We start from the raw sequence: 26828 nt of genomic DNA, 5'->3' as shown, positions 1-26828 counted from the left end.
AGCCTCATCGCTGCCCATGCTGCAGCTCTCCATGCCAGCCCTGCAGCACTCGCCCCCTTGCAACCGCGGGGAGTGTGCCCCCTACCGGATGCCTTCTTGCCCTGCAGGATAGCGTCCGTCGCTCGAGCGATGAAGACGATCCCCTCATCCTCCTCCTTCTCTGTCTCAGAGCTGTCACTCTCCTCGTCGTCGGAGTCGACCGCCACGAGAACGGCAGCTGCTGGGAGAAAAGACGGGGAAGCGTGGTGGGTGCAGGTCAGTGCAGCTACACACCCTGCCCGCCGCTGCAGCCTCCAGGGGAAACCAGCCCAGCCCAGGGGGAAGCCAGCCCCAGCCCAGCCCAGGGGGAAGCCAGCCCCAGCCCAGCCCAGGGACCATTTCCAGCTGCTCCGTGGCCTCTCCCAACCTTCTCCCCAGATCCCAGGCTTCCTGAAGCTCCTCCCTGTGAAGCTGCCACCCACTGGGGTTGGAGGGGCACAGGGTCTGCTGTAGCTGCAGCCTCGTCACCAGCAGCACAGTGCCAAGGATGCCAAGGCCAAACCTGACTGCACACCCCCTGGCACCTTCTGGCTGGGATTTGGGGGGCCGACATCCCCACCCTGGCCTAGACGGGATGTGACGGCGCCGCCTCCAGCCACGGGAAATGCCCAGTGAGGCAGGTGGCCCAGGACCAGCTTCTAATGAGCCTCCCCTTCCAGGGGAGCAGCACAGCCCCCCTGCCCACTGCTCCCTCCCAGCTTGTGCTGTGCCAGGCTGCTCAGGGGCATCGACCCCTGCTCTCCAGAGACCAGAGCTGGCAGGAGGCTTCAGGGAGAGCAGGGAAGGGGGCATGTTGCTTTCCTGTAGGCTCCTATTCTTACCGGTCCCTAAGGGGCTACCTCCTGAGAACACATTGTGCCGAAAACCACAGGCACCACGTTCCAGGGGCCTATCCTAGTGGCACAAAAAGCCCACTGCCCTCCCCATGCCTGGCTCTCCCATGCCCCCCTGCTGCCCCTGGGCCTTACCCGTCTGCTGCCAGGTAACGCTTCTGGGTGGCTTTCCGTTGGGCAGCTCGGCATTCGCGGCACTCTTCTTCTGCTAATGACGAGAAAAGGCCTTGGGTCAGATCCCTGCTCGGGAGCCTGGGCTGAGTCCCCCATTCCCTGAAATACTGCAGAGCCGTGCTGCCCACGTGGCGCTCAGCGACTCGCCAGGGGCACCACTCCCAAACCACCCAGCGTCTGCTCTAGAGCAAACACAATGCTCGTGCGCTCCCCCCTCGCCACCACAACACTCAAGTGTATGCACGCACACACAGACAGCGCTCACGTACTGGTGCGTGAACACACACACACGGTCATAAATATAAAGGGAAGGGTAACAACCCTTATGTATGCAGTAGCATAAAATCCCTCCTGGCCAGATGAACTGAGAGGGTTAAGAAGCTCAAATAACCTGGTTGGCACCTGACCAAAAGGACCAATAAGGAAAGATGATGCTTTCAAATCTGGGAGGGGAGGTTTTATTTGTGCTCTTTTTGTTGTTCCCTCTCTGGATGGAGAGAGAGACCAGGCAGGTAAAACATCTCCTGAAAACATATCTGAAATGATACCTCTAAAATTACAGAAATTGTAAGTAAGGGCAAGGAAATGCATTAGATTATCTTTTGTTTTAGCTTGTGAATTTTCCCTATGCTAAGAGGGAGTTTTATTCCTGTTTTTTGTAACTTTAAAGCTGACCCTAGAGGAGAATCCTCTGTGTTTAAACCTTTTTATTACCCTGTAGAGTTACCTTCCATCCTTATTTTGCAGGTGTGATGCTTTTACTTTTTCTTTAAATAAAGTTCTTCCTTTAAGAACCTGTTTGATTTTCAGTGTCCTAGAGACAAAGGGTCCGGTCGGTGCTCACATTATTCTCAAGCCTCCCCAGGAAACGGGGTGAAGGAGTTTGGGGGAATATTTTGGGGGAACAAGGACTCCAAGTGACCCTTTTCCTGAATTTTTGTGTAACTCACCTGGTGGTGGCAGCAATACTGTCCAAGGACAAGGAAAGGAATTTGTGCCTTGGGGAAGTTTTAACCTAAGCTGGTAGAATATAAGCATAGGGGGTCTTTCATGCGGGTCCCCACATCTGTATCCCAGAGTTCAGAGTGGGGAGGGAACCCTGTCACACACGTTTAGCCCTTAGGGGTCAGATTCTCAACACCACTCTAGCCCCTTTGCCATGTGCCGGTGATGTAAACAGGCTGGAAAGGCAGTTTAATTGGCTGAGACGGACTACGCCCCTGTGTTCACACCCTACATGCTGTTGTAACAATCATAAAACATCATCTGAAAACTCATAATTTGCTGATCATTGTCCTGATAAAATGTGTGTGGTGAGACTGTCTGTAAAGGGGTAAGATCCCCTGTGTGGTGTTATTAGCACATGTTCCAAACCCCACAGCCCAGCCCAGGCAGAAGTCGGCAAACAGGTTTATCCTAAACAAAGGAATGTGGCTTGCCTTAATTTGCATTTAAGTCGTAAACAGAGTCATCAAGCAGAAAGGGAAGACAAAGGAAGCTCAAACAGGTGACAACAACCAGCGGGGAACATCCTTGCACACAGACTCTTTGTCTCCTGGGTTTCAGCTGGAAATGCTTTTCAAAGAGGGACTAAAAAACTATCAAAAGGAGGGGCAAATCCCCAAGGCATCCCTCTCTCACCCTGCCTATCTCATTCACTGCGCCTGCGAAGACAAAGGGAGCAGCCCGCTGGACTCTGGGGGAGGGGTCCTGACCCAAGGAGTTTGGTCAGTGTTGCTGTTGGAAGCATGTGGTGAGAAACTTTGCTTCAATCTAATGGAGTTTGTTCAGTTAGGCACTAAGAAGAGTTTTATCTTTATTTTTCTTGTAACCATTTTTGACTTTTATGCCTCATTGCTTGTACTCACTTAGAACCGCTCTCTTTGTAGTCAATACACTTGTTTTATTGTTTTATCTAAGCCAGTGTGGTTAAATTGAAGTATCTGGATAACTCCATTTAAGGTAATAAGCTGGTATATTAGTCCTGTTCGGGAATAATGGATTTGACATATCTGGACTGTCCAGGAGAGGGCTGGGCAGTACAGGACATGCATTTCTGGGGGCTGGGAGTGAGCTGGGGTCACCCTGCAGTAGAACCAAGGCTGGTGAGAGACAGGGTGTGACTGGCAGGCTGCAGTTACACAGAGACACATCAGGAGGGTGACCTGGACGCTGGCAGAGCAGCCCAGGCTGGGAGCTATAAGAGTACGGCATTGCAAGGCACCCCGGGTGACAGGGCAGGGGGAACACAACCCCCCCACGGGTCTGGATTGTACCCGGCACGTCCCCCTGTTTCCAAAAGCGTCTGTGGAAGGCAAAGTGGACTCTGGTTGCCATTCTGAACTGAGTCATTGCAAAATTCAAAGCCATTTAGGTGTCACTGAAGCCAATTGCAGGTGATAACGCGGCGACAGCTGCATCACACCCAGTGACTGTGGCACTGCTCCCACCTGAGGCGGGGTTGGTTAAAGCGCTGAGAGCTGAGGATTACATGCACAGGTGCTGGGGGCACTGCCGCACCCCCTGGCTTGAAGGGGTTTCCATCATATACAGGTTTACAGTTTGGTTCAATGGCTCTCAGCTCCCCCACTGTACGAATTGTTCCAGCCCCCCTGATTCCATGCGACTGTACGGTCATGTGTCACCCCTGAACTAGAGCCTGATTGCGCGCCATGCATTGATGAGTCATTCCTGAGCGAGGGGCCAGCCAATCCACCATCCCAGAGCTGGTCTGGGGACTCCCAGGGCACCTATATAAGCCTCACAGGAGACACAACAGCTCCGTCTGATCCACTCATTGCATGGCTTGGAAATCTCCCCTGCCCGACACAAGCCATAACCTGCTCCAGCCCCTACCCCGGCCCTTTTCCTAACCCTCCTCCAGCCTCGCTTTCACTCCGGCCTTGTTCCAACCCTACTCAGGGCTCCCGATTCCGGCTCTGACCACTAGGCCGGACCATCTCCATCGTGGTTTCTGACAGCAGAGCATGTAATACAAATGCTGGAGAAGACAGCCCTGCTGGGACTGTGCCCCTCACTCCTCCAGGCAGCCCTGAGGCCGAAAGGAAGCCGATGCCATGCTGGAGTTCGCGAAGGGGAGAGGGCAGCAGCTTATCTGTGTCACTGCGAGGGCTGTTTCCGCGGAGGGGATGCGAACAGCCTTGGAGCCTTACAGGAGGGACAGGAATTGCCCCGTACACACACTGCACAGGAGTTTGCTTCAGCGTAACAGCCCCGGGAGGGTGTCTTTCCAGGTGCGGACACTGGCCGGCTTTGTGCGTGGATCTCATTGCCACAGATCCACCATCCGCTTCCTGGCCAATGGGGACAGATTTCCTGGGACTGGGGGCGCGGGACATTTGAAGAAGGGGTCCCATAAGGTCACTAGAACCATAGGAAACCGTTGGTGACACATAACTCTCCTAGTCAAAGGCCAGATTCACGGACGGAGCCGCTCACGCCTGGTACCGACTGAATGCACGGCTTGGCAGACGGGCCAGCCCAGAGCCGCAGGCTCACAGCACCTGAGCCAGGATCCCCAGGGCCTGCAGGCTGCCCGCTGTCCCGTGTGCTCTGGCTAACCCGAGGCTGGTTCCCACTCTGCTGCCAGCCGGGGCACAGTGGCTGGCGGGGCTCCAGTAGCAGAGGGAGGTTGGCCCACGCAAGACGGGTAAGGCAGGTGGGGCGGCGCCACCCCCGGGGAACTCACCTTTTTCCTGCCATCTTTCTTCAGCCTGGCCTTGCTCTTGGCGGAGCAGACGTTGTGCTTCGTGGACTTGAAGGTCTCCAGCCGCCTCTTCATGTTCTGCTGGAAGATCTCCTTGTCCTGCCGCTCTTGGGTACTCGGGGAGATGAAGTGGCGGCTGTAGCTGGCCTTGTACTAGCCGAGGGAGGAGGCAAAGAAACACAGATGGAGCCTCTGGGGAGGTGGGTGAGTGATTCATTCCGGGGCCGTGAACCGCTCGTCCCTCCCCACCCACCCCAAGGTGTCTGCCCGCTGTGGCTGGCTTCTCCACAGGCCTAGCGCTGCGTGCCCCTCGAGCCCGGCCCACGGCCGCACAGCACCGTCCCAGTGACGATGGAGAGGCGAGGACACAAGCTCCTCGGGCTGCCCTGCTCTGGGACTGTCATTCAGCGAGTGTTCACGCCCCACGGGGTGAGATGGCCAAAGACAAACCATCCCCCCCCCCCATTTCAGTGGGTGCCGTGCACCCCTTGGCAGCTTTGAAACACTCAGCTGTTGATGTCATCAGTTCTCAGGCACATTCTTAAAGTTGGGGCAAAGTTCATGCGCTTCGGCTGCAGCGGGACCTAGGCCCAGCAGCCCAGGGAGAGCTTGCGTGGCCGAGAGCGGGCAGGGGCCCCGAGATGCACCACGCTGGTTTTGTGTCCATGATGCAAGAGGTGAGGTGTCGGGCAGTGACACCGGGGAGGGGGGGGGCGTGTACGGGTGCCATAGGCTGCTGGCAGCGGGCGGGGGAGGGGGCCGTGCATGCAGGAACCATCGCCTGCTGGCAGCGGAGGAGCGGGGGGTTTACATCTGTCTGTCTGTGCCTGCGCTTTAGCCCCATGTCCTGTCACGGTGTGGCACTGCCTGCCATACTCTGCGATTCCTAAGGGCTGGCTGCGCTGGGGCATTCCTCCCTCCGGAGCACGGTGACTGTGGGCATCTGTCTACGCGGCATGACTTTGGGGGGGGCGTCTGCACTGCAGTGGGGGCAAGCCCCCCAGCCGGGGTACAAGCACTCACACGAGCTAGCGCACCAAGAGGAGCCGTGTGGACATTGCAGCTCAGGTCGGAGCAGCAGCCGGGACCTGCAGTCACCACACTTGGGGCAGGGCAGGGTGCAGACAGGGCAGCGGTGCCCCTGGGGCAGGGTGCAGACAGGGCAGCGGTGCAGACAGGGCAGTGGTGCCCCTGGGGCAGGGTGCAGACAGGGCAGCGGTGCAGACAGGGCAGCGGTGCCCCTGGGGCAGTGTGCAGACAGGGCAGGGTGCAGACAGGGCAGCGGTGCCCCTGGGGCAGGGTGCAGACAGGGCAGCGGTGCAGACAGGGCAGCGGTGCCCCTGGGGCAGGGTGCAGCCAAGACAGCGGTGCCCCTGGGGCAGGGTGCAGCCAAGACAGCGGTGCCCCTGGGGCAGGGTGCAGACAGGACAGCGGTGCCCCTGGGGCAGGGTGCAGACAGGGCAGCGGTGCAGACAGGACTGCGGTGCCCCTGGGGCGGTGTCCTTGGGCAGATTTCTAGTCAGAGCCAGAGTCTGCAGTGCCAAAAGCGGGAATGCGACGGGACCGGACGGCTCTTTGGAGCCGGGGCCCTGCAGCTGGGAGCAGGCCACCACCCCGACCTCTACCAACGCCCATCAGAGCAGTGGCACCCACGCCCCCGGCTAACGCAGCAGAGGGGAACGTGGGGGAGCGGGGCCAAAGGAGGTCAAACACTGGCTGTAACTTTGAAAAGTGCGGCCCTGACACATGGCTGGCCTAGGCCCCTGGGGAAGGGGCAGCCCCAGCAACCCACATTAGTAGCAGCAAGTTGCTCCCGGGACAAGGAGGAGGCCACAGCTCAGAGGGGTTTGGGAGAAAGCCTCTGGAAAATCGAACCAGGGCCTAGTGACTTGTACTGGGTTCAGAGCCCCTTAAGAACAACCAGCAGGTGGGACTGATGCAACCGCTCCTCCGTAGGATGGGGCCAGCTACGGACAGGCTTCTCCTGCGTCGGTCCCGATCCCTCCCCTTGCCCCAGGCCGATGCGGCTGCTCCGGGCACTACACAGGGCCTCTCCCTGTTTCATGTTTGGCTCTATTCCCCCTGTCCCAGGGATGGCTACTCCGCCTCCCTTGCCCGTTTAACTCTCAATGCCGCACCACCCTCCTGGGCACAGAGACACGAGCTGTGGGCGTGAAGCCCCGTCCAGCTCAGTGTTAAGCAAACTCCCAGGGCTCCGGGACCAGGCGATTCTGACTAGTTCTGCTCACCATGACCCTGGGAAAGGACACGCCCAAGGACCAGACTGGTGCATACAGCGAGTGCTCGCCCAGCACTGGGCCAGCGCCCTGCTCCGGTGAGAGATACCAGGAGTGGGGAGGGCTGGTTTCTATGTCCCCCCCAGTGTTTCCTACGGCTCCTGTCGGTGCTGCAGTGAGGTGGTGACAGGGCCCAGGAACGCTCACCCTCCTGCGCGGTTTGTAGAGGCTCCCGCATAACACATGGTGCATCACAGCATCTTCCTTATCCCTCCTGCTCCTCACGGTGTCGATGACCTGCAGATCCAGACATGCGCCGCTGCCGCTTTCCCTCCTGCGAGGGAGACATGGGCAGAGCTCTCAGCACCCCCGCTGGGGCAGGCGGGGCAGAGCCAGAGCGCGGGCGTCGCACGGTCAGTCTGCCAGCGCCAAGGTAGTGGGCGAGTTCTGTGCGCCTCCGGGCCAGAGCCATCACAGCGCATGGCCTGGGGCATCGGCAGAGCTCGCTAGCTCTCCACACTCTGAGCTCCCTGTTCTCCAGCCCCCCCCCGGCCAGTGCTCAGAGTTCGGCTCGGCCCTTCCGCAGGGAGAAAGCAGGTGTGCGTTTGTGTGCCTGTGCACACAGCCGGGGCACGTCCCGGCTCCTACACACTCAGGGACAGGGCTCATAGCCTGGACACACAGCCCAGAGAGAAGCAATTCCCTGAGTCACGGGTACCTAGCTCAGCTCTGCCAAGGCCAGCCGACACCTGGCCCCATGCGCCAGCTCCTCGCCCTCTCTGCCACCACCCAGCCTGCCCCGTCCCTCGCAGTGCAGGGAGTAGTCCCTGCTGCTGTCCCCCAGCCCCACCCCTCCCCGCCTCCCCCCATGCATACGGGGGCCAGAGAGCGACACTGCTCTGATGAACCTTGTCAGAGCCCAACCTTGCTCCAGCTGGAGCCCTGCTTCTCCCGTGCTCCCCATACCTCCCCAGTCGCCCCTCATCCCCCTGCCCCACACCTCTCCCATTGCCCCACTGAACACATCTCCCCCTGCCCCTTGTCTCGGCCCCTTTTCCAGGGAAAGATCGGTGGAGTGGAGAGGAGCCGGGAATGGGGTGGAGTGGGGGGGAGAACGTGGGAGAGGTGTGCGAGGAGCCGTGGGGGCGTAGCAGATATCAACGCTGGCTGACAGTGTGAACGCACCGTCTACACTTCCTCAAAACACCCTGGGAACTCACACGCCAAAAACGTTGTTAGCTTAATGACGCTCCCATTTTCTACCCTTGCAGCGCACTGAACCACCCGGAAGTCACCAGTTACGGCAGCTTCACCCGTACCAACCTCGGCTCACGGGCCTGACCACACTCACTCGCTGCCAACGTATGGCAGCGGCCACGGGACACAGCGACTGCCCACAAGCGCAGGAGAAACCCAGCCAGAACTCCAGCCCCCCCCCCTCCCGGTACCACTAGTGATGTGTCGGCAGGCGGGGTGCGGGAGGGAGATAGCTGGCGGCGGAGCAGAGCAGACAGAGCGTGTGTGAGCTCCGGGGTTTTTGAGGGTGGAGGCGTCGGAGCAGTAAGGGGGCCCTGCAGTACGCGATGCAGTGAAGAGAACGGCAAATCCCAACGCATGGCCTGCAGTCACCGCAGCACTCGATGCCCCAGAGGCGGCTGCAGATCTGCCACCCGGGGCAGGACACGGCAGCCGCAGCCTGGACTGTTGCAGGCGCATGGGAGGTTAGGGGGGGCTCCATTCCTCCCAGCAGCCACGCCTCTGCAGAGCCGGGGCGGGAGGACCGGGAGCTCCCAGGGCAGCACATAGCCCGGCCGCGGGCAGCGCACTCACAGGAGGTTTGTGACCGACGACTCCGACATGGAGGTCCTGCTGGGCATGGAGGGCAGCGTGAGCCTCGAGGCGGAGAGCACGTGACCACCCTAAAGGGAGCAAGAGACCAGAGCCGCGTCAAAGCCCCCGCCTGCGCTCTGGCAGCCCCCCGCAGAGCCGAGATGGGAGGTACCAGGGTTCTGCTGGCACCTTGTGTCCCTCGCCAGCCACCGAGTCGCCAGCTACCGTCTGCTGGCACCGCCTGCCCCTCTACCTGACCTGGGGGCTGGGCAGAGCTGGCTGCCAGGAGCAATTGCTAGGTGCCCTCAGAGATATTTGGCAGTTTGTGTTTTTTACTATTGATGGGCCACTCGGGGCAGTGCCCGGGGGCCCCGGCTGGGGGGGAGGCAAGCACTCGGGGGGCCCGGCTGGGGGGGGCAGCACTCAGGGGGGCCCGGCCGGGAAAGGGCAGCGCCCAGGGGTGGTTAGCCAGGGGGAAGGGGGCAGCGCTTGTGGGGGCCTGGCTGGGAGGGGCAGCACTCGGGGGGGCCCGGCCGGGAGGGGGGGCAGCACTCGGGGGGGCCCACTGGCCCCGCTTTCTACCCCTGGCCCCAGGCTCACAGGGGCTGCCACCTGCTCTGGCCCGACAAGCTGCGAAGGCCACGGCCCTGGCCGGGCTGCCAGCACGGGAGGACTGGCTGGCCTGGGAGCCGGGGCAGAGCTGGTCCCTGTGCTGGCGGGGAAGTGCCCCCAGCAGGGTTGGTTTATCCAGGAGAGCTGCAGGGGTCAGGCCCCGCCGTTCCCCAGCGGAGCGGCGATCTAGCTGCCGCCGGGCAGGGCGTGCGGTAGCTGCTGGGGGCTGCGCCCGTACCTGATCCACAAAGCTGATGGCATCGCGGATATTCAGCTTGCAGTAAACGTCCCAGATTTCGTCTTTGAGCCGATAGGCCGATTTCCGCATCAGGAGCTGGCTCAGGTACCTCTTGTCGAACTGCTCCCATCTGGCACAAGAGGGAGGAAGAGGTGGTGAGCTCCCCTGTGCAGGACGGCAGCCCCCTCGCCCCGGCACACCTGGGATCCCAGCCCAAGGGGCAGGTTAACAAAGCGTCTCCTCTAACGTTCCGCCACATTCCCCGGAGACAGGTCCAGCAGCAATCGAGCTGCGATTCCCAGTGGCGTGGGGGCGAGACTATTCCATGGGGGTGGGGGCAATGCTCATTCGGGGGCCGTGAGGGGAGGGGGTGGGGCGAGGGCAGCCCTGGCAGTCGCTGGCACGAGGAAACAGCTGTGCAGCCGCTGGGGGAGGAAGATCTGGCCGCTGGCGCGCGAAGCTGGCCAGGAGCGGCCCCCCATGCTGAGAGCACCACGACTCCGTATGGCAGGCAGGGGGCCGAGGGGCGGGAGGGCAGAGACAGAGTCCTGTGGGAGGGGGCAGGCAGCAGGAGGGGACCCCGCAGGGACTGCGGCGGGCGGGCGAGTGGGGCAGGGCAGGCTCTCCCGACCTGGACCCGCCCCCCATCAGGAAATGGACTCAGGGCTGTGGTGCCTCATGGGAACTGTAGCTCCAGAGCCCTCGTGCCCCACGTCATCCAGAGGGCTCGTGCCTGGCTGGACTCCACCTCCCATGGAGCCCCATGGTCTCTCCCCGTGGCCAAGCGCCACGGCACATCGTGGACTCTCACAGAGCATGGCAGAGGCCCAAGACTGGCGTGAGGGTGCACGCCATACGCTTTCTAAAAATATGTTTCTAAGTGTGACTATGATGTAACTGGAATATACTTCATGCAAAAGGTCTCTTGTAAGGTATCATTACAAAGCTTATAATCTACTGAGTGTGATCATCCGATTTGTATAAATGTACCACTCTTGTATCGGAAACTAGAAATATGAAATAGAACTCTGAGGGCCTAGTGTAATTATGCAAAGTGTGGGCCATTAATGGTAGTTTAGAATCTTGATGGCTCCCATTGACTAGAACAATTGACTGTAAATGGCTGTTTACCTGCACACCTGTCTGTACCTGTAGGCCAGCCTGTGGGTAATGAAAAATGGGGTCTTACAGTGACATGTGACCATGTCACCTGACACTGGAATCCATCTTAAACCTGGTGCTTTTCCATTTAGAAGGGGGGTGGGGACCCAGAGAGACAAAGGATTCCCGCCTTGTGCCAAAGCTATAAAAGGGGGTGGAGCAGGACAAGGGGGTTCCAGTCATGAGAAAACCCCTAGTTACCACCTGAGCTGGAACTAACAAGGACTGTACTGGGGAAAGGATTGGGCCCAGACTATGAAGGAATCTAGTCTGTGAAAGAAGCTTATTGGAACATCTCTGAGGGAGAGATATTACCCGTAATCAGTTTCTTAATGTATTAGGCTTAGACTTGCGTGTTTTGTTTTATTTTGCTTGGTAATTTACTTTGTTCTGTCGGATATTACTTGGAACCGTTTAAATCCTACTTTTTATACTTCATAAAATCACTTTTGTTTATTAGTAAACCCAAAGTAAGTGATTAATACCTGGGGGAGCAAACAGATGTGCATCTCTCTATCAGTGTTATAGAGGGCGAACAATGTATGAGTTTACCCTGTATATGCTTTATACAGAATAAAATTGATTTATTTGGGGTTTGGATCCCATTGGGAGCTGGCTGTCTGGGTGCTGGAGATAGGTGACCTGCTGAGCAGTTTTTGGTTAAAGTCAGCAGCTTTGGGGGCATAGACCTGATGCTGGGTCTGTGCTGCAGCAGGCTAGCGTGTCTGGCTCAACAAGGCAGGGCTCTGGAGTCCCATGCTGGCAGGGGAAACGGGCTCAGAGGCACTCAGCACATCAGGTGACAGTCCCAAGGGGCTCTGTGACCGAATCCATCACAATTGGCCCTTCCCAGCGGCCAGGCCTGGCGCTGAGCAGGGGCTGAGAGAGGAGGGCACCATGGATTTAAAAGTGTGCTGAGCAAGCCCATCTTGCATCTTCCTGGCTCCAAGGTCACAGTGCAAGAAGCCGGGAGGTCAGGGCGGGTGTCAGGGTTGGGGGCTGGGTAGGCAGGGTTGAGGCTGGGACCACAGTGGGTGGAGAGATGAGGAAGTTGGGGGATGGGGCGGGGAGAGAAGGTGGTTGGAGCTGGGGTGGGCGGGGAGAGGAGGAGGTTGGAGCTGGGGTGATGAAGAGGTCGGGGCTAGGGCGGGGTGGGTAGAGAGGCAGTTCGGGGTCAGGTTCAGAGCGGATGGGCAGATGAGGGGGTCGGTGTTGGGATGGGGATGGGTGTGGGTGGGGCGATGAGGGTGTCAGGGGTTGGAGCAGGGGTGGGGTGGTCGGGGTGATGAGGGTGGGGAGTTGAGGTTGGCGGGCGTTGGGGTGGGGGTGGTTGGGGAGATGAGGGTGTCAGGGTTGTATGGGGAGAGGAGGAGGTTGGCGTGGGGGTAAGGCAGAGTGATGAAGAGGTCGGGGCCAGGGCGGGGTGGGCAGAGAGGCAGTTTGGGGTCAGGTTCAGAGGGATAGGGAGATGAGGGGGTTGGGTGACATGCCACACGAGGAGGCCGGGGTGGGAGGGGGCGAGCCCCCCCCCGGGCAGGCGCTGTTGGCTCTCAGGATGTGATCGCAGGGACTGGAAGGCCCGAGACCTGCTGGGCTGCACTGTTCCCCTCAGTCCCAGGGAGCAGGGCCGTGGCGGGGCCCTGGGGCAGAGAGCAGCGCTGGGCTGGCCTGCCTCCCACCAGCCTCACGTTGCCCCTCTCAGGCCTGCAGAGCGAGGGGTCCCCACTCAGTGCCCCACAGCTGGCACGTTGCCATGTGCATGGGCCCAGGGAACACACAGGGCCAGAGCACGATGGGGGAGGCAGCCGTGGCGGGGGGCCCAGGAGCAGGCAAGGGGGGGCAGAGGCCTCCAGCACACGTGGGCACTCACCTGTCTCGCCAGTAACGGTAACCATGGTGACCGACCACATCCTCTACCGCTGCCAGAATGTGGTCAAAGGCCTTGGAAAGAAAAAACACAGTGAGTGAGTGCTGGGGGGGGTCCGAACTGGCGCCCCATCCCTGCTGGAAATTGCCCCTGCCAAAAGGAGAGCTGGGGCAGGGCCCGTGGCACGCAGCGCTGGGGAGACGCCGGCCGTCCCGGCTTGGCCCCACTACCTACGTGCTCGTGCAGTTCCTCGTTCAGCGTCGGCTTGTGATGGTCGCTCCGCTTCACCTTCAGCCACTTCACCAGTGGCTTGATGGTCAGACCCTGAAACGGCAGAGCAAGGCTCCATGGGCACCGAGCCAGCCCCAATTCCCCCCAGCCTGGGCGGCAGCTACCCTGGGCCTTTGTCACTCCGCTCTCCCCTCCTCTGAGCGCTTCCCTGGGGGAGCCCGCCGAGCCATCCGCCTCAGTACACAGGCAGACGGGGCTGCTGGGCCAAGAAAGGAGGTGCTGCCCCAAGGCCCTGGCACCAGGAGACACGTGCCTACAGCATACCAGGGCCTCGATGCCTCTCGCACGCCGGTGTCAATCAGAAGTGGCTCCGGTGCCATCCAAGTGACACTGGGGGCAGGGAGAGGAGAATTGGGCCGTATGGCAGGGGCAGGGACCTCAGTATGGGCTGATGTGCTGAGCTCCTTCAGAAGCTGCCGGCTACAAGCAAAGCTGACAGATGCCTGGTTTCTCGGGCAGGGACGAAGCCCTTGTTAGAGTGGCGGCTGGAGCAGAGCAGGGGAGGGGGCGCTTGGGACCGGCAGCCCCCAGGCAGGCAGGCTGTTAGCTACCAGCCGGCGCAGCGAACCACCCAGTCATTCAAAATCCCGGAGAAGTGCAGGGGAAGCAGAGACCAGGGCACAATGCTCGAGGCAAGGGAAGGGGAAACCCCTGCATGGCTAGACATGATGGAACAAACATGCTGGGGCTAAATCCACCCCGGGGCAATTCCAGCAAAGGCAGCGGAGTCACACCGGGGTGGGCTCGACCCACTGACGTCAAGGCGATGAGGACCAGTCTCCACAGGAAACACAGAACTGCGGCAGTGAGCAGCGCGGGTTTACAAAGCACACAAGTCTCGCCAGCCTGGCTCGGTTGCTGGCTTTGGCGCGGGGCTGTCGGAGTTCCGTACTCGTGTTTCACGAGAGCGAGTGAGAACGTGCCTCACTGAACGCTACCTGTACACCATCTCTATTGTCATGGCTAGGACAACCTGTGGCTGAAGATGTACAGCACCTGGCACCGTGGGGTCTAAGCTCAGACAACACTTAGGATGCAGCCTGTGAATTCAGCACCAGAGGGCTTCCCCTCTCCCTTCCTCCACGGGGCGGGAGGCTCCATCCTGCCCTGAGCCGGCTGGTTCTGTAGCATCTGTTGTATTGCATGCTGGAGAGCACCGGTGCCCCATGCCCGTGTCCAGAAGCAGAATGCAGCAGGAGGCTCCCGTCTCCCAGAGGGACTGGCCGCCAAGGACTGGCAGAGTAAAGACCTCCAGCCTCAGAAACTTGCCAGATTTCCAGAGATGCCTCAGCACCTGTCGAGGAGTGGGAGTCTCCCCAGTCGGACCATGGGGGGGGGGCACAGAGCAGGCCTGGCACACCCGGGGCGGGCAGAGAGCAGCACAGGGCAGGGCACACCCGGCCTGGCACGGCCGGGGAGGGGCAGAGAGCAGCGCACACCCGGCCTGGCACACCCAGGGCGGGCAGAGAGCAGCCCAGGGCAGGGCACACACCCGGCCTGACCAGGGACTTCGCCTCGCCAGCATTTTCACAAGGTCACAGTGCCACCTAGTGGCCACGCCTGAGTCTCACCCTGGGGACCGTGGGGGAGAAGCCCAGGGCCCATGTTGCTGTGTCTGCACGTGCAGGTGGATGGGCTCTGGTCTGGCCTGCTCACAACTAACCCAAACGACCTCACACACGTGTGCCGGCGGCACCTGCCCGAGCTGCAGGGTCTGACACCTGACTCCAAGGCCCAGGCCTGAGCAGACCCGCCCACAGCCGGAGAACGAGGGCCGCTCACTAGTACTCACGAGCAGCACAAGGGGAGGCACCGCTGGCACCGTGAGCACTGCTGCCCACCGACCGTCTGGCCTCGCCCTGCACTGCACGGACCAGAGCCTGCGCAGGGAAAGCAGACGGGGGCCTGGCCAGCAGGGGGGCCGGGACTCACAGGTACAGCTCTCCACTCCCCTCCGGCCCCCAGCTCTGTGCAGGCTCTGCCTGGCAGGGCCATGTGGCCCGGAGCTGCCCTGAAGGGGCAGGGGCAGGAAGGGGCTCTGTCTGGCGGGGGGGTCAGCACTTCCAGGGGGTAGCCTCCCCCCTCGCAGTCTCTGCCAACGTCCCCAGCAGCAAGAAATCCCCCTGGCGAATGTAGGGGAGTCCTGCTGCTGCTGATAATACTGGGGGGAGGGAGGGGCGGGGGGGCTAAGAAAACAATCCCCCATTGGCGACCCTGCCTGGCAACCTTGGAGCAGCTTCTCCTTAGGCTGAACTGGGTGGAAGTGCCAGGCAGCAGAGCGAGGGGGGAAACGCGGGGGGGGGGGGGTGTCAGGCACCAGCCAGCTCCCCCTTTAGTAGCCGAATGCCTTTTGCTCCCTCTCCTGCTGCCCCCTGGCTCTGCGCCCCAGGGCTAGTGCGTGTGCCCAGCCTGCGTGCCGGGGCCAGCGAGAGGAGCCGGCTGCTGCCAGGCAGAGCAGGTGGGCGGGGAGCTCCCAGCCCCGTCTCTCTAAGGCAGGTTTTGACTAAGAGGGAGAAGCAGCTGCCCCACTCAGAGAACTGCTCTGGGCCCTGCGATGCCCCAGAGGGGGCAGGGCTATCTGCCCATATCCCAGCAGCCCCCTGCTCCAGTCCTCCGAGTCCTGGAGTGCTACCTCCAGCCTCCTCCACCCCAGGTCTCGTACCTCCCCATGAGCTGCCTCCGATGCCAACCCCCTGCAGCTGGGCAGGAGCACCACCGCTAGCCCTGCTCTCCAGCACAGAGCCAGCCTGGAGGTCTGGTGTGGTTGTGGGCGGCCGGGCCCTGCCTTGCTGACCTGCACGAGGACGGTGAAGAAGACCACCACAATGGTCGTTGCCACGAAGTAGTCCTTGGCTCGCACCTTGTCTCCGTCCAGCAGGATGACCAGGGCAAAGGCGACGGCCCCCCGCAGGCCCCCATACGACATCACCACCTGGTCGATGCGGTCCAGCGGCGTGAGGCGGAAGCGGTTGAGCACCCAGGTCTGGAGGACGACACCTAGGGGCGAAGGGGAGGGATGCGGATGAGGGCCTGGCCCGGGTGCGTGCTCTGCAGGATGCAGCCGGGGACAGGGCTCTTACAAACCCTCTGCAAGCGCCCCCCGGTCCCACCCCTGGCAGATTCCCCCACATCCCGGGGACAGGGGCTGAGAGCTGCAGACAGCACAGGACAGGAGAGCGACTGACCCACGGCCCGGAAGAGCAGGATGAAGAGCAGGGTGCCCAGCACCAGCGCCGTGTCCCACGCCCACTTGGAGGTGTCCACGGCGGAGATGCCCAGGAACATGAAGATGACGGTCTCGGAGCTGCTGGCCAGCGTTTTCATGGTGTACTTGACAGTGGTGCGGGATTTCCGGGAGATGTTGGCTTCCACATATTTCTTACAGCAGATCCCACAGAAGGTGACCCTAGAGGACGGCAAGAGCTCGGGATAGACACAGGCAGGGCCATGCTGCCCCTGGACACAGCTGCCCCCCCCCACTCCCTTTGCACTGGCGGGCGAGTGCCAGGGGCCCTGGACGCTCACTGTGACGAAGTGGGACTGTTCTTAATGTTTCCTCTGAATACTGTGTAGGTGCCTCAGTTTCCCCTATGCATTTCTTAAGTCTCCAGTGTGCATAAATGGCCAACAATCTGTATCCTAGCAACAAATGGCCAGGGCGCTCCCGTCTGACTGCGAAGTGGGGGTGCGGGACCCTCTGGCTTCCCCAGGACCCCCCCTGGGCGGACTCACTGTGGGAAGCGCACAGAGGGGCATATGCTGAATGCTCCAAGGAGAGACCCAGGAAGGTGAAGCTGTGGGAGCTTCTTACCCTGAAGACAGTCTGCTCCATGGGAGAGGAGGCTCCCCAAAGTCCTGACTGGCTTTGTGGGGAGCAGTTCCAGAGCATCGCCCGGGGGCTCCGTGACACTCACCACAGTGGGACCCACCTCTCCCGGGTCCCCCGCCTGCTGCTCTCACTCAACTGAGCCAGAGGGGCCGAGTCTGCGTGTGCAGCAGGGGAACCATCCCTTCCCCACTGGGCGGCCCCAGCCGTTGCTTGGGCGGTGCTCCCGTCCCATGTGGCAGCCTGCAGAGCCCTGTGCCATGCGATAGTCACGCCCGTCTCATGTCCAGCTCCAAGGTGCTGCTGTCCAGCATCGTGTGGCTGCCCACGTGCCCCGGCAGACAAAGGCCTGGCCATGGGATCTAGAGACAGGGCATACAGCACCTGCGGCGTGTCACAGACAGCGTCAGTGACTCACCAGACACCCGGTGCAGAGCTCAGCGGCCCACGCCCAGAGAGGAGGACAGCAGAGCCCACCAGCACACCAGGGTTCGCAAACTGCCCGTGGTTCTCCACATACCGTGCGCCAGGCGTGCCAGCTACCGCGGCTGCTCTGCCCTCTGGGCTCTGAGAATGGACAGAGTCAGCCTCACCCGCCACCACCCTCTGCCCGCCCCCAGCTGCTGGAGCTCCAGCCTCAGGCCCTAAAGCGAGGCTGGGCAGAACTGGCTTCTTCCTAAAGCCCTCCTGCTTCCCCCGGAGCACTGCCTGCCCTCCCCTGCCCTGCCCCGGGGAGAGCCCCTCGAGCCCCCGAAGGGCCAGCTCTTCAGTGGCAGCTACAAATGGCCCTTCCTCATTCAGTTGCAGCTTTCTCCAGGCTCTGCCAGGGCCCTTACGTGGTTCTCACTTACGTGGTTCTCCCTACGCGCGGCCTGGGCCCTGGAGTTCCTGCTCATGGCCAGTGACTGAACAAAGCGAGAGGGAAGCGGCCGGATCAGACCCTGGGGCACTTGGCTCCAGGATGTTCCCAGACATGGGCTGGGCAGAGACCGCCGTACACGGAGCCCCTCGCGGACGGCAGCACCCCGGGCAGTGCCTCCAACAGGCAGGTCTCTGGGTCCAGGGAGGTTCTGAGCTGGTCAATCCGGGGGCGACGCCTGGAGAGCCCCTCACAAGCAATTAACCCGTCTATTGGGTGACTGGGTCAGTGCCATTGTCTGGCCTGGCTGAGCCGGTGGCACAGGCCGGAGTTAACCCTTAGTGCTCCAGAGAGCTGGGCCCACTCCAACAATCAACAGAGATCCAGGATATTCACAGTGCTCAGACTCTGCCCCGCGCTTCACACGAGACCTTAGACGAAGAGCTCAGAGGCTGCAGGTCATGGCGGGGGAGGAAGGGTCACTGGGGTCTGGGCCAGGGCAGCGGGGTGGGGGGGCAGAAGGCGGCTCAGGCTTTGTCTGTCAATGGGGTTAAAATAAAACTGGAGAAACCTCCCCCCTCCTCCCAGCACAAGAATCTCATCTGTCACTGGGGCCCCTGGACTGACTCCGCCGCTGCGAAAATTTCCATCCCGCCCCAGTGCTCAGAGACCCCTCCCCCACCCACGGCACTGGGGCTCCTCCAGCCCCCCACACCTCTGCCTGGCTCTGGCAGGGGCTCAGCTGGGGGCTGGGCAGCGCCTGGCACAACTGCGCCTGCAAGTTGGGATTGAGGAGCAGCGTGAACAGGGTGAGGGTTAGTGTCGGGATTCAGGCGCACCAAGGTTTGGAGGGGGCCACGAGTCAGAGCTGAGAAATACCATGAATAGAGGGGGCTGCGGGGGGGGGGGAAAATCGAGGAGCAGTGTGAATGGGAGGGGGCTGCAGGGGGGGGATCGAGGAGCAGTGTGAACGGGAGGGCTGGGGGGGGGATCGAGGAGCAGTGTGAACGGAAGGGGGCTGCAGGCAGGGATCAAGGAGCAGTGTGAATATGAGGGGGCTACGCGGGGGATTAAGGAGCAGTGTGAACGGGGGGGTGCGGGTCGGGAGTGAGGAGCAGTGTGAAGGGGAGGGGGCTGCGGGCGCAGATCGAGGAGCAGTGTCAAGGGGGGGGCTGCAGGTCGGGAGTGAGGAACGACATGAAGGGGAGGGGGCTGGGGATCGAGGAGCGACGTGGAGGGGAGAGGGCTGCAGGTGAGGAATGAGGAACAGTGTGAACAGGAGGGGGCTGCGGGTCGGGAGTGAGGAACGACGTGGAGGGGAGGGGGCTGGGGATCGAGGAGCGACGTGGAGGGGAGGGGGCTGCGGATCGAGGAGCAGTGTGAACAGGAGGGGACTGCGGGTGGGGAATGAGGAACAGTGTGAATGGGGGGGCTGCGGGTGGGATCCAGGAGCGACGTGAAGGGGAGGGCAGGGGCTGTGGGAATCTGCTCCCACAAGGATGCGCCATGCCCACCCCACGGGGCCCGGCATTCCTCCCGCGCAGGCTGGGGGAGGCCGGCTCTCGCCCGGAGAAGAGCCTGGCGAGGGCTGCGTGCGCCAAGCATGCGGTACTCACGCGAGGATGGAGGAGAGCGAGACCATCTCGGCGGCGAGGTACGCCATGTATGCCAGCAGGAAGACGAAGAGCGGCTCGATGATGCGCACGCGCTTGGTGAACCTGGTGATCAGCGCCAGCAGGAAGGCGAAGAGCAGCCCCACGGCCGCCCCCCCGAGGCTCACCACGAAGAAGGAAGCTGGGGGCACAAGAGCAGAGCCCCATGGAGTGAGTCTTGCTGGCTGCAGCCTTGGCAGAGGGCGGCTTGTACCTACCACCAGAGGGAGCCCGGAGACCTGCCCGCAGAGCCTGCCTTTGGAGCGGCCTCTACTGAACCCAGCTAACTGCAAAGGTCGGGACGCGCTGCACAGGGGCTGCTCGCTGTTCCTTACTGACAAATATGGAGAGATACCTGTCTCATAGAGCTGGAAGGGATCCCGAAAGGTCATCGAGTCCAGCCCCCTGCCTTCACTAGCAGGCCCAAGTACTGATTTTGCCCCAGATCCCTAAGTGGCCCCCTCAAGGATTGAACTCACAACTCTGGGTTTGGCAGGCCAATGCTCAAACCACTGACCCTGCTCCGCCCCCTCCCCAAGGTCCTGCCCTCACTCCGCCTCTGTCACTGCATTTTTAACAGGCACGTCGCTTGTCAAATAAACCCCCTTCGGAGGAAAAGTGATGTGCCCGTTCAAAATGCAGTGACAGAGGCGGAGTGAGGGCGGGGCCTTGGGGAGGGGGCGGAGCAGGGGCAGGAAGAGGCAGAGCCAGGGCGGGGCCTTGGGGAAGGGGGCGGAGCAGGGGCAGGGAGAGGTGAGGCAAGGGCAGGACCTTGAGGGAGGGGGTGGAGCAGGGGTGAGGGCGGGGCCTTAGGGAAGGGGGTGGAGCAGGGGCAGGAAGAGGAGGGGCACAGGCGTTACCCTCAGGGGGGAGCATCCCCGGGAAAAACTAAATGTCAGCACCTGTGTCTCCGACTCTCTCGCACTCTGGCCCGTGCGTGGACCGCGGAGTGCTGGCCTGGCACAGATATGGAAAGCCGGCGCACCCAGCGTAGTGAAATAGGGGACAGGGAGCAGCTCTCTCTTAGGACAGAGAACGAGGCCTGGGCCTCCTCAAGGGACACAGACCTAAGGCACGGCAGCGTCTGATGAGGAGGCCTCCAGCGGAGACAAAGGACCCCCCTGGGAACGTCTCGGTACTGCCTGGCGTGGCAGAGGGGGAGATATTGGACAGTCCACTGGGAATGAGGCGTTCACCTCCCGATTCCAAACGCCGCCTCCTCTGCCCGCCGGGGGAGGCAAAGGGGAGCTGCGGCCCCTCCCCAGGATCAAAGGCAGCCACCAGGCCCCGGGGAACAAAAAGCAAAACCTTCTCCTGTGCTTTTCCTGGGGGCCACCCCCTGCAGCCTCCACCCCCACTCCACCCCCTAGCTGCCAAACCGCCCGCTCACCCCCCAGAGCAGCTACGCAGACAGCCCACAGGGGCAAACCGAACATTTGGGGGCAGCAAAAATCAATGTAATTGAATCTATAAATAAATACCTCAGGAATTACAGGATTGGACAGGGGATCGGCGAGGGACGGGGTAGTCGGTGCTGCATAGGGTCACACACCCACAGATATATCCCAAGGTGCTAAACTATTAATTTTTAAGACTGTAAAAGGCAGCCAGAGACTGAACACCTTTCATAAGCATTTGTAAATATCCAACTCTGACGTTTCACTCCATATTCTTTATGAAAATACACCTATGATATGACGTAACTGAGATGTACTTTATGCAAGATGGGTCTTGTAAGAGATCATTGGAAAGGTTATAATTTACTGAATGCGATTATCCAAGGTGTGTGCCTGTAACATTTCTGTATCTGAAGTTAGGGATATTGACCAAGTATCTGTATTTCAGCTATGCTACTTTGGGTGACGCCACTGCCAACACTTCGGGTACAACAATGGAAAAGCCAGACAGGGCGGATGGCCCATCAGCGAGGACGATGGACTGTGAAAAGCTTGGACTTCCTGGGGACGCTCCACACTGCCCCTGACTCATGGACGCTGTGATCCTACAGAGTCAGGTGGTCTTGTCACCTGACACTAAACATTACCTGGGACTGCTTGTAACTTTCCACTGGAAGGGAAGGGGGGGGCTCAAGTTTGGGGAACAAAGGATTCCCGCCTTGTGTAAATCCTATTGAAGGGTGGGGAGGAAGGCACACGGGTCTCCTCCTCCTCTCCATGGCCTGTCTGCCCAAGAAGAAAGACTGGTAAAGCCGCTTGAAGGGAAGGCGGGGGGGGGGGGGGGGGGGGGCAGAGTCCAGGCTGAGATAGGGTCCAGTCTGAAAAGGAATAGAACTGGAACTCTGAACCACAGAAGCTTTGCAACCTGCCTAAAATAACATTTAGGGTGAGAATTTACGTTGTGTAACCTGTTTCTTAAGTCTATTGAGCTTAGCTTGCGTATTTTGGTTTATTTGGTCAGTTATCTGCTTGGTTCTGTCTGTTCTCTCTTATATTCACTTACAATTCACCTTTTGTCATTACTAAACTTATTTCTTGTTTATAATGTAACCCAGTTTCTGTAATTTCTAACAGGGAGGAGGGGGAGAAGTCGTGCACATCTCTCTTCACATTGAGGGAGGGGGCGAATTTTATGAGCTTGCGCTGTACAAATATTTCTATACAGCGCAAGACAGGGTTATTTCGGGTTTGTCTCCCAAAAGGGGGGTGCACGTGAGGGCTGGGGGAGCCCCTCACACAGAGCTGACTTCAGCAGAGTGTGGGTGTGTCAGTCAAAAGGCCGGCGAGCCTAATCCAGCAAAGCAGGGAGAGGGAGCCCAGGCTAACTGAGCAGGGGAGGCTCAGTGAAACCCCAGCACATTAGATGGCACCAGAAGGGGGGGGTCGAACCCATCACACCAACCAACCAAAACAAGCCCCCACCTATGGCTGGAGACCAGAGGCTGATGTTCGCTGCTGTATGATCTGTGAAATGGAACATGGGCACACGCTACAACAGGGCTGGGCAAACTTTTTGACTCAAGGACCACATTGGGGAATAGAGATTGTATGGCGGGCCATGAATGCTCACAAAATTGGGGTTGCGGTGTGGGAGGGGGTGATGGCTCTGGTTAGGGGAGCAGGCTCTGGGGTGGGTCTGGGGATGAGGAGTTTGGGGTGCAGGAGGGTGCTCTGGGCTGGGATCAAGGGGTTTGGAGAGCAGGAGGGGGATCAGGGCTGGGGCAGGGGTGCGGGAAGGGGTGCAGGCTCTGGGGTGGGGTTGGGAATGAGAGGTTTGGGGTGCAGGAGGGGGATCAGGGCTGGGGCAGGGGGTTGGGGCATGGGGAGAGGCTCAGGGGGTGCAGGCAGGAGTGCTGGAGTGGGGCCAAGCCGTTGGCAGTTTGCCCACCCCTGTGTTACAAGCTGGCCCCTCGCAGCCAGATGCTCGGGGCGGGCTGGGACTGGCCTCGTAACCTCAGCCGGCTCATCTCCTGACCAGAGCTCTGAGCCAGGCAAGCTTGGTTAAGGTGTGTTGGGCTTGTATAAAATCATAGAATCACAGAACTGGAAGGGACCTCGAGAGGTCATCTAGTCCAGTCCCCTGCCCTTCTGTCAGGACTGAGTACTATCTAGACCATCCCTGACAGGAGTTTGTCCAACCGGCTCTTAAAAACCTCCAATGATGGAGATTCCACAACCTCCCTAGGCAATTTATCCCAGTGCTTAACCACCCTGGCAGTTAGGAAGTTTCTCTGGCTTTTGGTCCCCATCCCCTGTCTGTCTCGGTCTGTCCATCCACAGAGCTCCTTGGGGACAGGACTGCCTATGGGGCAAGCGGCCTGGACACCGGGGCGCTGACAGACACAGCCAGCCAGCACGGACATCTGGCCAGGTCTATGCACAAAGCCAACGGTTAGCGGCTGCGCCCTGGCCGTCTCCCACGGAGCTGGCACCTGAGAGCCGCTTCTACAGCCTCCATTTAGGCTCACTTGACTCACCCAGTTTCTGGCTTGCAGCCACGAGAGCTGGGAGAGAGCTCCTGGGTCACATCTCCCCTGTCTGCCAGCCGGCCACGGCTGCTCAGAGTACGCGGTCCTGTCCAGTTTACACATCCCAAGCGATGGGACTTCCAGCACCTCCCCTGGGAAGCCAGTCCACTGCAGTCCCTTCCAATGGCACGGCATCTGCCCGGCTCACCCGCCTGCCTGTCCCCTCTCCTCACAGCCTGCTCCTCCAAGGCGGTTCCCATAAATAGCCCCCCGGACACACAGCGAGCTGGGAATGTCTGGTCCTTTCTAAGCCTGTCATGGTCTCTTAAGGACTTGGGATCTTTAAGCATTTCACCCTGGAGACCAGCTGTGTGCATTGCCCGGCACTCCAGCGAGCTGCCCAGTGGGTTGTACAGGGGCAGGGCAGGCGGGCGAGTCCTTTACAATGCCCTGGAGGGGACGTCGTCCTGTATGGCCCACCATGAACGCGTGACACAGGCTGTCAAAGCAGCCGCCCACCTGTCACCGGCCCCGGGCTGTATGGAGGGCACTTGTCTGCACGCAGTGCTCCCCAGTGCCAGCCAGTCTCGTCTCCCCAGCAGGGGGCGCTGGCAGCCACGCCCGCGCTACACACCCTCCAGCAGAGAAAACAGGCCCGGGCACAGCGTGGCTAACAGAGAGGGGCTGGAGACACACTCACCGACACCCTTCAGGTAGTCTGTGGCCTGGACATGCGCGGGGCCCATCTCCACAAAGGAGTTAAAGACTTTGTACAGCACCTGCAAGGCAAAGCAACGAGGTTAGCCCAACGCCTGGGCCCGATGGACCAACAGCCCCTTCTTGACTCTAGCCTGCGCTGTCCTGGGAAACGTGCGGATGTGTTTCTCCTTTTGGGCATGTGTTGCCTGCCCCTGCAGACCCTGGGCCGTACTCACCACGGTGACGGCGTCATTCAGCAGGGACTCCCCGAACACGATGATGAAGAGGGTCTCGTTGATGTGGACTTCCTCGAAGACGGCCAGCACCGCCACAGGGTCCACGGCCGAGATGAGGCTGCCGAAGAGCAGGAAGTCCATCAGGCCAGCATCCACGCCCGTGTCTGCCAGGACAGAAACACACCGCTCAGGGCACCTCGGGAGGGGGCGTGGACTGGGCCTCAACTTCCTATATCTCCAGCTGCACCCACCTCACGCTGCCCAGGGGAAGCAGACCAGGCTCCACGCCCTAAGGGCCCAGCCAGACACACCAGGGAGCGAGAGAAGCAAAGGAGGGAGCCCACCCGCCCCGCACAGAGCTGGGGGGGGTGCCTGCGCTGGGGAGGCCGCTATCATGGCACACAGAGCAAGGCCAGCCTGGCAGGCCCTGATAAACAGCCAGCCTCGTGTCTGCTCAGTGGTGACCATGGAGTGGGCAGGAGATGCCACGTGTCTGTCTCTGCACATCACGGCAGACAGGGCACAACGCGGGGCCCCTGCTGTCGGCAGCAGCTCTGCCAGAGGGCTCAGAAGGGACCCTCCCCTGTTCCTAGAGAAATTCTCCAGTCTCCATTTTGTCTGCGTGGTCTCAATTCTGAACAAGCAGGAGCCAGGCGACTCCAAGAGGAAATCTGCAGATCTGGAGTACCTCAGTGCTAACACAGGGTGGGTGAAAAGTTCAGTTAATTGGCAGACTGCCCAGGAGTGCTAAGATGGTGCCCTGGCAAAAGGCCCAGTAGGTGAGAGGGTTGGCAGAATCATACCTCTGAAGGCAACAGCAACAGTGAGCATGTGCAGAACGAAAGGGGTGACAGAAAGATTAACAGCCTCATCCTTAACTGACATGGGCCGGTTTGGGGCTGCTTCTTCTGGTAGCTGAAGATGAGGTGACGTGGGTTAGAACAGTATAAATACTGCTGTGCTGACAGGCAGCCAGTCAGTCAGGAGCCGGCGAGGAGAGCGATCGGGAGAAGACGGAGTAAGAGTGAGGAGCCAGCAAGAACTGCTGGAAAGGAGGTCGAAGAGCGGCTGCTGGGAAAGAGAGATCGCAGAGCAGACACAGGAGCAGAGCGAGAGAAGCTGCCGAGAGAACCAAGTGGCAACAACTACGAATGGCGAAACGGAGCTGAGGGAGAGTGAATTTGGAACACGAACAGCAGCTACAAAGTTGTGACGAGAGAGTCAGCGAGGAGTCCGGTGGCTAACACGGCTACCCTCTGATACTTGGAGAGTGACAGCTTAAAATCCTGAGGAGAACCCAGTTGGGAGAAGCTGCTTCAGCAGCAAGTAAAGAAAGATGCCAAAGGATTTACAAAATAAGTTAGTTTTATTATCAGCATAGTGTAGGGTAGTATTTAGTATTAGTGTGCGCACACGCACACTAATAAGAATGCATAAAATATTGTTATTAATTGAAATTTACTTATGTAAAATCTAAAGTATAATTGAAGAACTGCTGTCGATGATTGGTTACAGACTGGCCATTTGTAGAAAAGTGCTTCACTTGGAATCATTTGAACTGTATGCTATTGTGGTTTGAATGCTCTTTTAACTTGCAATAAGGGATGTGTGTCTTAATTAGGACTGTAGATTATATTGTTTTGGGGATTATTAGTTACAAGAATACTCCTGTGCCAGTCACTCTATCGGAAGATTACATCCGTGTCCTTCAAGTGTTTCCTTAACAACCTGGAGACCCAGACCCCAGGAAGAGCAGATTGAGGGGGGAATAGGGTGGTAGTTTTAGGGGCACCCCAGAGTCTAAATTTCAGGGTAACACCCTGGCAGAGCTGCTAGGAGCTGCCCTTGACTGGGGCGCTCCCTCTCTTCCACATCCCCATCCCCCTTGTCTGCCCACCCAAGCTTGCGGAGGTGCTGGAGCCTAGATGGGGTTCTGCTAGCAGTGTTGGGACCCCACCAGCTCCCTGCAGGAGGGCCAGGGCTGGTCCCTTCCCCCCAGCCTGGGGAGGATACCAGAGGAGGGGGTGGTGAGGAGGTTGTGGGCTGAGGGAGAGAGAGAATGAACGTGTGAAAACCTTGCCCTGGGGCCAGGGGGTGGCACTGGCTGGTCCTGAGGGCGCAGCAGCGTCGAGGAGTCACTGAGTAGCCTCTTGGGGAAAGGGGTGAGTGGCAGGGAGTGGGGGAGGACCATCTCTGGGACGGTGATGGCTCAGTCTGAGCAGTGACTGCCAGCCAATGCATCAGCCATGTCTGGGATGTGCTGCAGCTGCCGGTGGCCACCCAGAGCTCAGAGGCACATGGGGATGAGGGGTCGGATAAGAGGAGCTTCTCCACTAAAATCCCTGAGCTCCCCAATGGTGGGTGCGAACCCTCCCTGGACTTCGCGGAGCCTCCGGCTGCAGGGCCATGCTGGGAGTACGCAGCACCCCTGCCCTTGCCCAGTTTTATTCCTTTCTCATTCCCTGGTTTGGTGTTTGATGAACCCCCAGATCATTTCACGGTGTCAGAGGTGCTGAGCGAGAGGGAGCCTGGCGTCAGTCTGAGGTTAACTCCTGGGCTTGAAGTGAAACGCAGAGGCAAGGGGAGCATATAGAGCAGCAAACAGAGAAGAGCAAAGGCCTT

General features: G+C 60.0%; 1 protein-coding gene across 3 annotated transcripts in view; it reads right to left on the bottom strand.

Moving 5' to 3' along the window:
* Nucleotides 1-26828, bottom strand: part of SLC9A5 (solute carrier family 9 member A5) — a 51199-nt gene that overhangs the window by 4713 nt on the left and 19658 nt on the right. Inside the window, exons 3-15 of one of the 3 annotated variants that reach the window (XM_008175593.4) lie at nt 24207-24370; nt 23972-24050; nt 19311-19488; nt 16195-16415; nt 15804-16006; nt 12953-13042; nt 12722-12792; nt 9691-9820; nt 8841-8929; nt 7218-7344; nt 4756-4926; nt 1008-1080; nt 86-220 (exon numbers count right to left, since the gene is read on the bottom strand). In XM_008175593.4, coding sequence (XP_008173815.2) covers nt 86-220; nt 1008-1080; nt 4756-4926; nt 7218-7344; nt 8841-8929; nt 9691-9820; nt 12722-12792; nt 12953-13042; nt 15804-16006; nt 16195-16415; nt 19311-19488; nt 23972-24050; nt 24207-24370 — 1731 coding nt within the window. The remainder of the gene's footprint in view (nt 1-85; nt 221-1007; nt 1081-4755; nt 4927-7217; nt 7345-8840; nt 8930-9690; nt 9821-12721; nt 12793-12952; nt 13043-15803; nt 16007-16194; nt 16416-19310; nt 19489-23971; nt 24051-24206; nt 24371-26828) is intronic. The other 2 variants (XM_042852011.2, XM_042852012.2) reach the window with 2 other exon arrangements.

The sequence above is a fragment of the Chrysemys picta genome, chromosome 14 (assembly GCF_011386835.1).
Source record: "Chrysemys picta bellii isolate R12L10 chromosome 14, ASM1138683v2, whole genome shotgun sequence".
NCBI classification, from domain to species: Eukaryota; Metazoa; Chordata; order Testudines; family Emydidae; genus Chrysemys; species Chrysemys picta.
The sequence above is the reverse complement of the archived record's forward strand: the minus strand, read 5'-3'. Positions and strand labels throughout refer to the sequence as shown.